The 12,382-nt window shown below is 52.3% G+C and overlaps 1 protein-coding gene across 1 annotated transcript in view; it reads right to left on the reverse strand.

Moving 5' to 3' along the window:
* The window catches only part of LOC122543501 (uncharacterized), a 112,622-nt gene that overhangs the window by 80,420 nt on the left and 19,820 nt on the right, over window positions 1-12,382 (reverse strand). The window contains exons 2-3 of the mRNA XM_087974204.1: window positions 11,882-11,942; window positions 9,948-10,334 (exon numbers count right to left, since the gene is read on the reverse strand). Of these exons, the coding sequence (XP_087830330.1) occupies window positions 9,948-10,334; window positions 11,882-11,942 (448 nt within the window). The remainder of the gene's footprint in view (window positions 1-9,947; window positions 10,335-11,881; window positions 11,943-12,382) is intronic.

Below are 12,382 nucleotides of genomic sequence, written 5' to 3' on the forward strand. Positions count from 1 at the left end.
TCAGACAGTACACGTGTGAGAGAGAGTAATGGTACATGAACCGGACGGTCCGGGAGTCAGACAGTACACGTATGAGAGAGAGTAATTGTACATGACCCGGACGGTCCGGGAATCAGACAGTACACGTGTGTGAGAGAGTAATTGTACATGACCCGGACGGTCCGGGAGTCAGACAGTACACGTGTGAGAGAGAGTAATTGTACATGACCCGGACGGTTGGGAGTCAGACAGTACACGTGTGAGAGAGAGTAATTGTACATGACCCGGACGGTCCGGGGGTCAGACAGTACACGTGTGAGAGAGTATTTGTACATGACCCGGATGGTCCGGGAGTCAGACAGTACACGTGTGAGAGGGAGTAATTGTACATGACCCGGACGGTCCTGGAGTCAGGCAGTACACGTGTGAGAGGGAGTAATTGTACATGACCCGGACGGTCCGATAGTCAAACAGTACACGTGTGAGAGTAATTGTACAGGAACCGGACGGTCCGGGCGTCAGACAGTACACGTGTGAGAGAGAGTAATTGTACATGACCCGGACGGTCCGGGAGTCAGACAGTACACGTGTGAGAGAGAGTAATTGTACATGACCCGGAAGGTCCGGGAGTCAGACAGCGCACGTGTGAGAGAGTAATTGTACATGACCCGGACGGTCCAGGAGTCAGACAGTACACGTGTGAGAGAGAGTAATTGTACATGAACCGGACAGTCCGGGAATCAGATAGTACACGTGTGAGAGAGAGTAATTGTACATGACCCGTCGTTCTGGGTGTCAGACAGTACACGTGTGACAGAGAGTAATTGTACATGACCTGGATGGTCTGGGAGTCAGACAGTACACGTGTGAGAAAGAGTAATTGTACCAGAACCGGACGGTCGGGAGTCAGACAGTACACGTGTGAGAGAGAGTAATTGTACATGAACCGGACAGTCCGGGAATCAGACAGTACACGTGTGAGAGAGAGTAATTGTACATGACCCGTCGTTCTGGGAGTCAGACAGTACACGTGTGACAGAGAGTAATTGTACATGAACCAGACGGTCCGGGAGTCAGACAGTACACGTGTGAGAGAGAGTAATTGTACCAGAACCGGACGGTCCGGGAGTCAGACAGTACACGTGTGAGAGAGAGTAATTGTACATGACCCGGACGGTCCGGGTGTCAGACAGTACACGTGTGAGAGAGAGTAATTGTACATGACCTGGATGGTCTGGGAGTCAGACAGTACACCTGTGAGAGAGAGTAATTGTACATGACCCGGACGGTCGGGAGTCAGACTGTACACATGTGAGAGAGAATAATTGTACATGAACCGGACGGTCCGGGAGTCAGACAGCACACACGTGTGAGAGAGAGTAATTGTACATGACCCGGACGTTCCGGGAGTCCGACAGTACACATGTGAGAGAGAGTAATTGTACATGAACCGGACGGTCCGGGATTCAGACGGTACACGTGTGAGAGAGAGTAATTGTACATGCCCCAGGCGGTCCGGGCGTCAGACAATACATGTGTGAGAGAGTAATTGTACATGACCTGGACGGTCCGGGAGTCAGACAGTACACGTGTGAGAGAGTAATTGTACATGACCTGGACGGTCCGGGAGTCAGACAGTACACGTGTGAGAGAGTAATTGTACACGACCCGGACGTTCCGGGAGTCAGACAGTACACGTGTGAGAGAGAGTAATTGTACATGACCCGGACGGTCCGGGAGTCAGACAGTACACATCTGTGAGAGAGTAATTGTACATGACCCGGACGGTCCGGGAGTCAGACAGTACACGTGTGTGAGAGAGTAATTGTACGTGACCCGGACGGTCGGGAGTCAGACAGTACACGCGTTAGAGAGAGTAATTGTACATGACCCGGACGGTCCGGGAGACAGACAGTACACATGTGAGAGAGAGTAACTGTACATGACCCGGACGGTCCGGGAGTCAGACAGTACACGTGTGAGAGAGAGTAACTGTACATGACCCGGACGGTCCGGGAGTCAGACAGTACACGTGTGAGAGAGAGTAATTGTACATGAACCGGACGGTCCGGGATTCAGACGGTACACGTGTGAGAGAGAGTAATTGTACATGAACCGGACGGTCCGGGCGTCAGACAATACATGTGTGAGAGAGTAATTGTACATGACCCAGGCGGTCCGGGAGTCAAACAGCACACTCGTGAGAGAGAGTAATTGTACATGACCCGGACGGTTCGGGAGTCAGACAGTACACGTGTGAGAGAGAGCAATTGTACATGCCCCAGGCGGTGCGGGCGTCAGACAGTACACGTGTGAGAGAGAGTAATTGTACATGAACCAGACGGTCTGGGAGTCAGACAGTACACGTGTGATAGAGAGTAATTGTATATGAACCAGACGGTCCGGGAGTCAGACAGCACACGTGTGAGAGAGAGTAATTGTACATGACCCGGACGGTCCGGGAGTCAGACAGTACACGTGTAAGAGAGAATAATTGTACATGACCCGGACGATCCGGGAGTCAGACAGTACATGTGTGAGAGAGAGTAATTGTACGTGACCCGGACGGTCCGGGAGTCAGACAGTACACGTGTGATAGAGAGTAATTGTACATGACCCGGACGGCCCCGGACTGAGACAAGACACGTGTGAGAGAGCGTAATTGTACATGACCCGGACGGTCCGGGAGTCAGACAATACACGTGTGAGAGAGAGTAATGGTACATGACCCGGACGGTCGGGAGTCAGACAGTACACGTGTGAGAGAGAGTAATTGTACATGACCTGGATGGTCGGGAGTCAGACAGTACACGTGTGAGAGAGAGTAATGGTACATGATCCGGACGGTCGGGAGTCAGACAGTACACGTGTGAGAGAGAGTAATTGTACATGACCCGGACGGTCCCGGAGTAAGACAGTACACGTGTGAGAGAGAGTAATTGTACATGATCCAGACGGTCCGGAAGTCAGACAGGACGACCCCGACGGTCCGGGAGTCAGACAGTACACGTGTGAGAGAGAGTAATTGTACATGACCCGGACAGTCCGGGAGTCAGATAGGACGAGCCGGACGGTCCGGGAGTCAGACAGTACACGTGTGAGAGAGAGTAATGGGACATGATCCGGACGGTCGGGAGTCAGACAGTACACGTGTGAGAGAGAAGAATTGTACATGACCCGGACGGTCTGGGAGTCAGACAGTACACGTGTGAGAGAGAGTAATTGTACATGAACTGGATGGTCCGGGAGTCAGACATTACACGTGTGAGAGAATAATTCTACATGAACCAGACGGTCGTGGAATCAGACAGTACACGTGTGTGAGAGAGTAATTCTACATGACCCGGACGTTCCGGGAGTCAGACAATAAATGTGTGAGAGAGAGCAATTGTACATGACCCGGACGGTCCGGGAGTCAGACAGTACACGTATGAGAGAGAGTAATTTTACATGCCCCAGGCATTCCGGGCGTCAGACAGTACATGTCTGAGAGAGTAATTGTACATGACCCGGACGGTCCGGGAGTCAGACAGTACACGTGTGAGAGAGAGTAATTGTACCAGAACCGGACGGTCCGGGAGTCAGACAGTACACGTGTGAGAGAGAGTAATTGTACATGACCCGTCGTTCTGGGAGTCAGACAGTACACGTGTGAGAGAGAGTAATTGTACATGACCTGGATGGTCTGGGAGTCAGACAGTACACGTGTGAGAGAGAGTAATTGTACATGACCCGGACGGTCGGGAGTTAGACTGTACACGTGAGAGAGAGTAATTGTACATGAACCGGACGGTCCGGGAGTCAGACAGCACACGTGTGAGAGAGAGTAATTGTACATGACCCGGACGGTCCGGGAGTCCGACAGTACACATATGAGAGAGAGTAATTGTACATGAACCAGACGGTCCGGGAGTCAGACAGTACACGTGTGAGAGAGAGTAATTGTACATGACCTGGATGGTCGGGAGTCAGACAGTACACGTGTGAGAGAGAGTAATTGTACATGACCCGGACGGTCCGGGAGTCAGACAGTACACGTGTGAGAGAGTAATTGTACACGACCCGGACGGTCCGGGAGTCAGACAGTACACGTGTGTGAGAGAGTAATCGTACGTGACCCGGACGGTCGGGAGTTAGACAGTACACGCGTGAGAGAGAGTAATTGTACATGACCCGGACGGTCCGGGAGTCAGACAGTACACGTGTGAGAGAGAGTAATTGTACATGAACCGGACGGTCTGGGATTCAGACGGTACACGTGTGAGAGAGAGTAATTGTACATGAACCAGACGGTCCGGGAGTCAGACAGTACACGTGTGACAGAGAGTAATTGTACATGACCCGGACGGTCCGGGATTCAGACGGTACACGTGTGTGAGAGAGTAATTGTACATGAACCAGACAGTCCGGGAACCAGACAGTATACGTGTGAGAGAGAGTAATTGTACATGCCCCAGGCGGTCCGGGCGTCAGACAATACATGTGTGAGAGAGAGTAATTGTACATGACCCGGACGGTCCGGGAGTCAGACAGTACACGTGTGAGAGAGAGTAATTGTACATGACCCGGACGGTCTAGGAGTCAGACAGTACACGTGTGTGAGAGAGTAATTGTACATGACCCGGATGGTCCGGGAGACAGACAGTACACGTGTGAGAGAGAGTAATTGTACATGACCCGGACGGTCCGGGAGTCAGACAGTACATGTGTGAGAGGGAGTAATTGTACATGACCCGGACGGTCCGGGAGTCAGACAGTACACATGTGTGAGAGAGTGATTGTACATGACACAGACGGTTCGGGCGTGAGACAGTAAACGTGTGAGAGAGAGTAATTGTACATGCCCCAGGCGATCCGGGCGTCAGACAGTACAAGTGTGAGAGACAGTAATTGTACATGCCCCAGGCGGTCCGGGCGTCAGACAGTACATGTGTGAGAGAGAGCAATTGTACATGAACCGGACGGTCCGGGAGTCAGACAGTACATGTGTGAGAGAGAGCAATTGTACATGAACCGGACGGTCCGGGAGTCAGACAGTACATGTGTGAGAGAAAGTAATTGTACGTGACCCGGACGGTCCGGGAGTCAGACAGTATACGTGTGAGAGAGAGTAATTGTACATGACCCGGACGGTCCGGGAGTCAGACAGTATACATGTGAGAGAGAGTAATTGTACATGACCCGGACGGTCCGGGAGTCAGACAGTACACGTGTGAGAGAGAGTAATTGTACATGACCCGGATGGTCCGGGAGTCAGACAGTACACTTGTGAGAGAGAATAATTGTACATGAACCGGACGGTCCGGGAGTCAGACAGTACACGTGTGTGAGAGAGTAATTGTACATGACCCGGACGGTCCGGGAGTCAGACAGTACACGTGTGAGAGAGAGTAATTGTACATGAAGAGGATGGTCCGGGAGTCAGAGAGTACACTTGTGAGAGAGAATAATTGTACATGAACCGGACGGTCCGGGAGTCAGACAGTACACGTGTGAGAGAGCAATTGTACATGAACCGGACGATCCGGGAGTCAGAGAGTGCACGTGTGAGAGAGAATAATTGTACATGACCCGGACGGTCCGGAAGTCCGACAGTACACGTGTGAGAGAGAGTAATTGTACATGACCCGGACGTTCTGGGAGTCAGACAGTACACGTGTGAGAGAGAGTAATTGTACATGAACAGGATGTTCCGGGAGTCAGACAGTACACGTGTGAGAGAGAGTAATTGTACATGACCCGGACGGTCCGGGAATCAGACAGTCAACATGTGAGAGAGAGTAATTATACATGACCCAGACGGTCCGGACGTCAGACAGTACACGTGTGAGAGAGAGTAACTGTACATGACCCGGACTGTCCGGGAGTCAGACAGTACACATGTGAGAGAGAGTAACTGTACATGACCCGAATGGTCCGGGCGTCAGACAGTACAAGTGTGAGAGACAGTAATTGTACATGCCCCAGGCGGTCCGGGCGTCAGACAGTACATGTGTGAGAGAGAGCAATTGTACATGAACCGGACGGTCCGGGAGTCAGACAGTACATGTGTGAGAGAGAGCAATTGTACATGAACCGGACGGTCCGGGAGTCAGACAGTACATGTGTGAGAGAAAGTAATTGTACGTGACCCGGACGGTCCGGGAGTCAGACAGTATACGTGTGAGAGAGAGTAATTGTACATGACCCGGACGGTCCGGGAGTCAGACAGTATACATGTGAGAGAGAGTAATTGTACATGACCCGGACGGTCCGGGAGTCAGACAGTACACGTGTGAGAGAGAGTAATTGTACATGACCCGGATGGTCCGGGAGTCAGACAGTACACTTGTGAGAGAGAATAATTGTACATGAACCGGACGGTCCGGGAGTCAGACAGTACACGTGTGTGAGAGAGTAATTGTACATGACCCGGACGGTCCGGGAGTCAGACAGTACACGTGTGAGAGAGAGTAATTGTACATGAAGAGGATGGTCCGGGAGTCAGAGAGTACACTTGTGAGAGAGAATAATTGTACATGAACCGGACGGTCCGGGAGTCAGACAGTACACGTGTGAGAGAGCAATTGTACATGAACCGGACGATCCGGGAGTCAGAGAGTGCACGTGTGAGAGAGAATAATTGTACATGACCCGGACGGTCCGGAAGTCCGACAGTACACGTGTGAGAGAGAGTAATTGTACATGACCCGGACGTTCTGGGAGTCAGACAGTACACGTGTGAGAGAGAGTAATTGTACATGAACAGGATGGTCCGGGAGTCAGACAGTACACGTGTGAGAGAGAGTAATTGTACATGACCCGGACGGTCCGGGAATCAGACAGTCAACATGTGAGAGAGAGTAATTATACATGACCCAGACGGTCCGGACGTCAGACAGTACACGTGTGAGAGAGAGTAACTGTACATGACCCGGACTGTCCGGGAGTCAGACAGTACACATGTGAGAGAGAGTAACTGTACATGACCCGAATGGTCCGGGAGTCAGACAGTACACGTGTGAGAGAGAGTAATTGTACATGACCCGGACGGTCCGGGAGTCAGACAGTACACGTGTGAGAGAGAGTAATTGTACATGACCCGGACGGTCCGGGAAGCAGACAGTCAACATGTGAGAGAGAGTAATTATACATGACCCAGACGGTCCGGACGTCAGACAGTACACGTGTGAGAGAGAGTAACTGTACATGACCCGGACTGTCCGGGAGTCAGACAGTACACATGTGAGAGAGAGTAACTGTACATGACCCGAATGGTCCGGGAGTCAGACAGTACACGTGTGAGAGAGAGTAATTGTACATGACCCGGATCCGGAAGTCAGACAGTACACATGTGAGAGAGAGTAATTGTACATGACCCGGATCCAGGAGTCAGACAGTACACATTTGAGAGAGAGTAACTGTACATGACCCGAATGGTCCGGGAGTCAGACAGTACACGTGTGAGAGAGAGTAATTGTACATGACCCGGATCCGGAAGTCAGACAGTACACGTGTGAGAGAGAGTAATTGTACATGACCCGGATCCGGAAGTCAGACAGTACACGTGTGAGAGAGAGTAACTGTACATGACCCGGACGGTCCGGGATTCAGACTGTACACGTGTGAGAGAGAGCAATTGTACATGACTCAGACGGTCCGGGAGTCAGACAGTACACGTGTGAGAGAGAGTAATTGTACATGACCCGGATCCTGAAGTCAGACAGTACACGTGTGAGAGAGAGAGTGTAATTGTACATGACCCGGACGGTCCGGGAGTCAGACAGTACACGTGTGAGAGAGAGAGTAATTGTACATGACCCGGACGGTCCGGGAGTCAGACAGTACACGTGTGAGAGAGAGTAATTGTACATGAACCGGACGGTCCGGGAGTCAGACAGTACATGTGTGAGAGAGAGTAATTGTACATGACCCTGACGGTCCGGGAGTCAGACAGTACACGTGTGATAGAGAGTAATTGTACATGACCCGGACGGTCTGGGAGTCAGACAGTACAAGTATGAGAGAGAGTAATTGTACCAGACGGTCCTGTCTGACTCCCGGACCGTCCGGTTCATGTACAATTACTCTCTCTCACACGTCTACGTCTGACTTCCAGACCGTCCGGGTCATGCACAATTACTCTCTCTCACACCTGTACTGTCTGACTCCCAGACCGTCCGGGTCATGTACAATTACTCTCTCTCTCACACGTGGACTGTCTCACTCCCGGATCGTCCGCTTCATGTACAATTACTCTCGCTCACACGTGTACTGTCTGACTTCCAGGACCGCCTGGTTCATGTACAATTACTCTCTCTCACACGTGTCCAGGAGTCAGACAGTACACGTATGTGAGAGAGTAAATGTACATGACCCGGACGGTCTGGGAGTCAGACAGTACACGTGTAAGAGAGAGTAATTATACATGACCCGGACGGTCCGGGAGTGAGACAGTACACGTGTGAGAGAGTAATTGTACATGACCCGGACGGTCCGGGATTCAGACAGTACACGTGTGAGAGAGAGTAAGTGTACATGACCCGGACGGTCCAGGAGTCAGACAATACACGTGTGAGAGAGAGTAAGTGTACATGACCCGGACGGTCCGGGAGTCAGACAATTCACGTGTGAGAGAGAGTAATTGGACATGAACCGGACGGTCCGGGAGTCAGACAGTACACGTGTGAGAGAGTAATTGTACATGACCCGGACGGTCCGGGAATCAGACAGTACACGTGTGAGAGAGAGTAAATGTACCAGACGGTCCTGTCTGACTCCCGGACCGTCCGGGTCATGTACAATTACTCTCTCTCACACCTGTACTGTCGGACTTGCGGACCGTCCGGGTCATGTACACGTACTCTCTCTCTCTCACACGTGTACTGTCTGACTCCCAGACCGTCCGGATCATGTACAATTACTCTCTCTCACACGTGTACTGTCTGACTCCCGGACCGTCCGGGTCATGTACAATTACTCTCTCTCACACGTGTACTGTCTGACTCCCGGACCGAGCGGTCATGTACAATTACTCCCTCTCACACGTGTACTGTCTGACTTCTGGACCGTCCTGGTCATGTCTGGGAGTCAGACAGTACACGTGTGAGAGAGTAATTGTACATGACCCGGACGGTCCGGGAGTGAGACAGTACACGTGTGAGAGAGAGTAATTGTACATGACCCGGACGGTCCGGGAGTCAGACAGTACACGTGTGAGAGAGAGTAATTGTACATGACCCACACGGTCTGGGAGTCAGACAGTACACGTGTGAGAGAGTAATTGTACATGACCCGGACGGTCCGGGAATCAGACAGTACACGTGTGAGAGAGAGTAATTGTACCAGACGGTCCTGTCTGACTCCCGGACCGTCCGGGTCATGTACAATTACTCTCTCTCACACCTGTACTGTCGGACTTGCGGACCGTCCGGGTCATGTACACGTACTCTCTCTCTCTCACACGTGTACTGTCTGACTCCCAGACCGTCCGGATCATGTACAATTACTCTCTCTCACACGTGTACTGTCTGTCTCCCGGACCGTCCGGGTCATGTACAATTACTCTCTCTCACACGTGTACTGTCTGACTCCCGGACCGTCCGGGTCATGTACATTTACTCTCTCTCACACGTGTACTGTCTGACTCCCGGACCGAGGGGTCATGTACAATTACTCCCTCTCACACGTGTACTGTCTGACTTCTGGACCGTCCTGGTCATGTCTGGGAGTCAGACAGTACACGTGTGAGAGAGAGTAATTGTACATGACCCGGACGGTCCTTGAGTGAGACAGTACACGTGTGAGAGAGAGTAATTGTACATGACCCGGACGGTCCGGGAGTGAGACAGTACACGTGTGAGAGAGAGTAATTGTGTGTCGGATAGAGACTGTCTGTAACAGCCTGTGCGGATCACCCTGGGAAACTACATTTGCAGCATTTTTCCACTTCTCTGGATATCACATCCCATTCCTGACAGCTGGCTAACCTGTTCTCAGACTCTGTCTGATCTGGATCTTCGGTGCTGTCACTCGAACCCTCCTCGCCACTCTCAGCGTCAGAATCTGCTTCCGGAGAAGACGGCGCTGACAGAGTGTCGGGATCCACCGCGTCGTCCTCGCCGCTCTCGGACTGTGCCTCTGGGGAAGACGGCGCTGACAGAGACTCGGGATCCACCGCGTTCTCCTCGCCGCTCTCGGACTGTGCCTCTGGGGAAGACGGCGCTGACAGAGCCTCGGGACCTGCAGCCTCCTCATCACTTGGCGCCTCATCGCTGCTCTCCACCTTTGCGGACTTGGCCAGCCGCGTGCTTGCTCGCGACCTGCCCTTTCGCTGCTCCCGTTTGCAGGCTGAGGCTCTGGGTCGGTTGCTGGCTCTGAGGTAGACAGACAAAACAACCCCGTTTGCTTTGTGCTCCAGTGCCGGCTCCCTGTAGAGGCATGTTAATAGCTGCGTCCATTGTGAGAGGAAGCAGCAGCAGCAGGAAACTGCCCCTCCTCCCCCACTCCCATCCCCCACCGCTCCCTCCAGGAACTGCTCTGCTTTCAGCTCCCAAGAGCTTTTCAGAGGCGCCTTTTCTATCTCCAACCTCAATGGCTGCACTACAAGGCAGGACAAGGCAGGGGGGGTCTCACCTTCCCCTCCCCCCACCTATATACAAAACAAGGATTCGCTCACAGGAAGTAGCCCATCGGGGCTCAGTCGTTCTTTGTAAACCAAGATGGGAAAGAAAGCAGAGGAATATGGGACAGTGTGAGAGACAGAGAGAGAGAGAGAGAGAGAGAGAGAAAAAGAGAGAGAGAGAGACAGAGAAAACAGAGAGACAGAGACAGACAGAGAGACAGATGGAGAGAGAGAGAGAGACAGATGGAGAGAGAGAGAGACAGACAGAGAGAGAGAGAGAGAAAACACACAGACCAACACTGGACAAATGCAGACAGAAAGCAGACTGACATGGGACAGAGAGAGAGAGAGAGACAGACAGAGAAAACAGATAGAGAGAGAGAGAGAGAGAGAGAGAGAGAGAGAGAGAGAGAGAGAGAGAGAGAGAGAGAGAGAGAGAAAGAGAAAGAGAGAGAGAGAAAAAGAGAGAGACAGACAGACACAGAGACAGAGAGAAAACACACAGACCAACACTGGACAAACGCAGACAGAAAGTAGACTGACATGGGACAGAGAGAGAGAGAGAGAGAGACAGAGAAAACACAGAGAGAGAGAGAGAGAGAGAGAGACAGAGACAGATGCCCGAGGAAAACGGAAAATACAGTGAGACGGGGAGGGAGAAACCCCAGACCGATATGGGGCAGCAAAGGAGAAGTTGGGGGAAAAGAGAGATTTTTTTTGGGGGGGGGAGGAAAGAGATGCAGGGGGGACACAGACAGAGAGACACAGAGAGAGACAGAAAGAGACAGAGAGAGAGACACACACAGACAGACAGAGAGAAACCAGACCTGCAGGCACAATGCAAGTGACACTGAGGATAGGGTGCCACTGCACTGGGCACGAGGAGCCCATTCACATTGTTACCAGCCCTCAGTGCCCTTGAATGGAGTGGCTGCCCACACCATATCAGTGGGAAGCGGGGAGTGTGGATCTGCAGCAACAAAGTCTAGGTACGATAAAGCAGAATGCCGTCCTCAGTAAAATGAGGGAACCGGGCACGCTTTTCGGAACTGTCAATCCTTCCCCACTTCCACAACATCCATGTTTGAGTCCTCCTGTCAGAGTGCATAACCTCTCAGCTTCCCACCTTGTGCCCCACTGGCCAACAGGTTTCTCTCAACTCACTCGATCTGTCTGTACCCCTCTGTGTTCGCAGCACCTGCATTCCCACCAAATGTTTGGTCTCTCTCCAAACCCAGTGACCACAGCCAATTCCCTTACTTCGTCCCGGTCATCACTCAACAAGGCACCGCCGCTCACCTGGGTAAAGGCAGGGCTGCCTTCCGGGAATCCGGCTTTGAGGCTTTGCGCGCACAGACGTCTGCAAGGAAAGAAACAGAGTTTACCATCTCGAACAGCGACGCAGGGAGAAACCATTGAGTGAGGCTACCTTTGGAATCTGGTCACATTTACTCAAGGAAGGGAAATGAATGCACTGAGGTGTTTCACTGGAAGAATATTTGGAAGGGGCAGGTTGTGATGGGAGGACGGGTTGGGCTGCAGTTGAATGGAATTGTAATCGGGGAAGGTATGACTGGCTTTGGCACTGCTCTCTGCGCTGAGAGTCACGCTGGATAGCCAATGTTTCCTGCCTGCCCCAAGCTGCCCCTGAGAAGGGGGCTGGGTGAACCCCTGCGATCCCCCGTGCTGTCAGGCAGCCCACGCTGCCGGGGGAGGCAAGCCCGGGATTCCGACTCCTTGCCACAGCGGAGGAATGGCGATATATTTCCGGGTCAGGCTGGGGAGCGGCTTGGAGAGGAA

This window comes from Chiloscyllium plagiosum, unplaced genomic scaffold (assembly GCF_037043375.1).
Source record: "Chiloscyllium plagiosum isolate Xiang-an unplaced genomic scaffold, Cpla_swu_hap1 HiC_scaffold_27, whole genome shotgun sequence".
Classification (NCBI taxonomy): Eukaryota; Metazoa; Chordata; class Chondrichthyes; order Orectolobiformes; family Hemiscylliidae; genus Chiloscyllium; species Chiloscyllium plagiosum.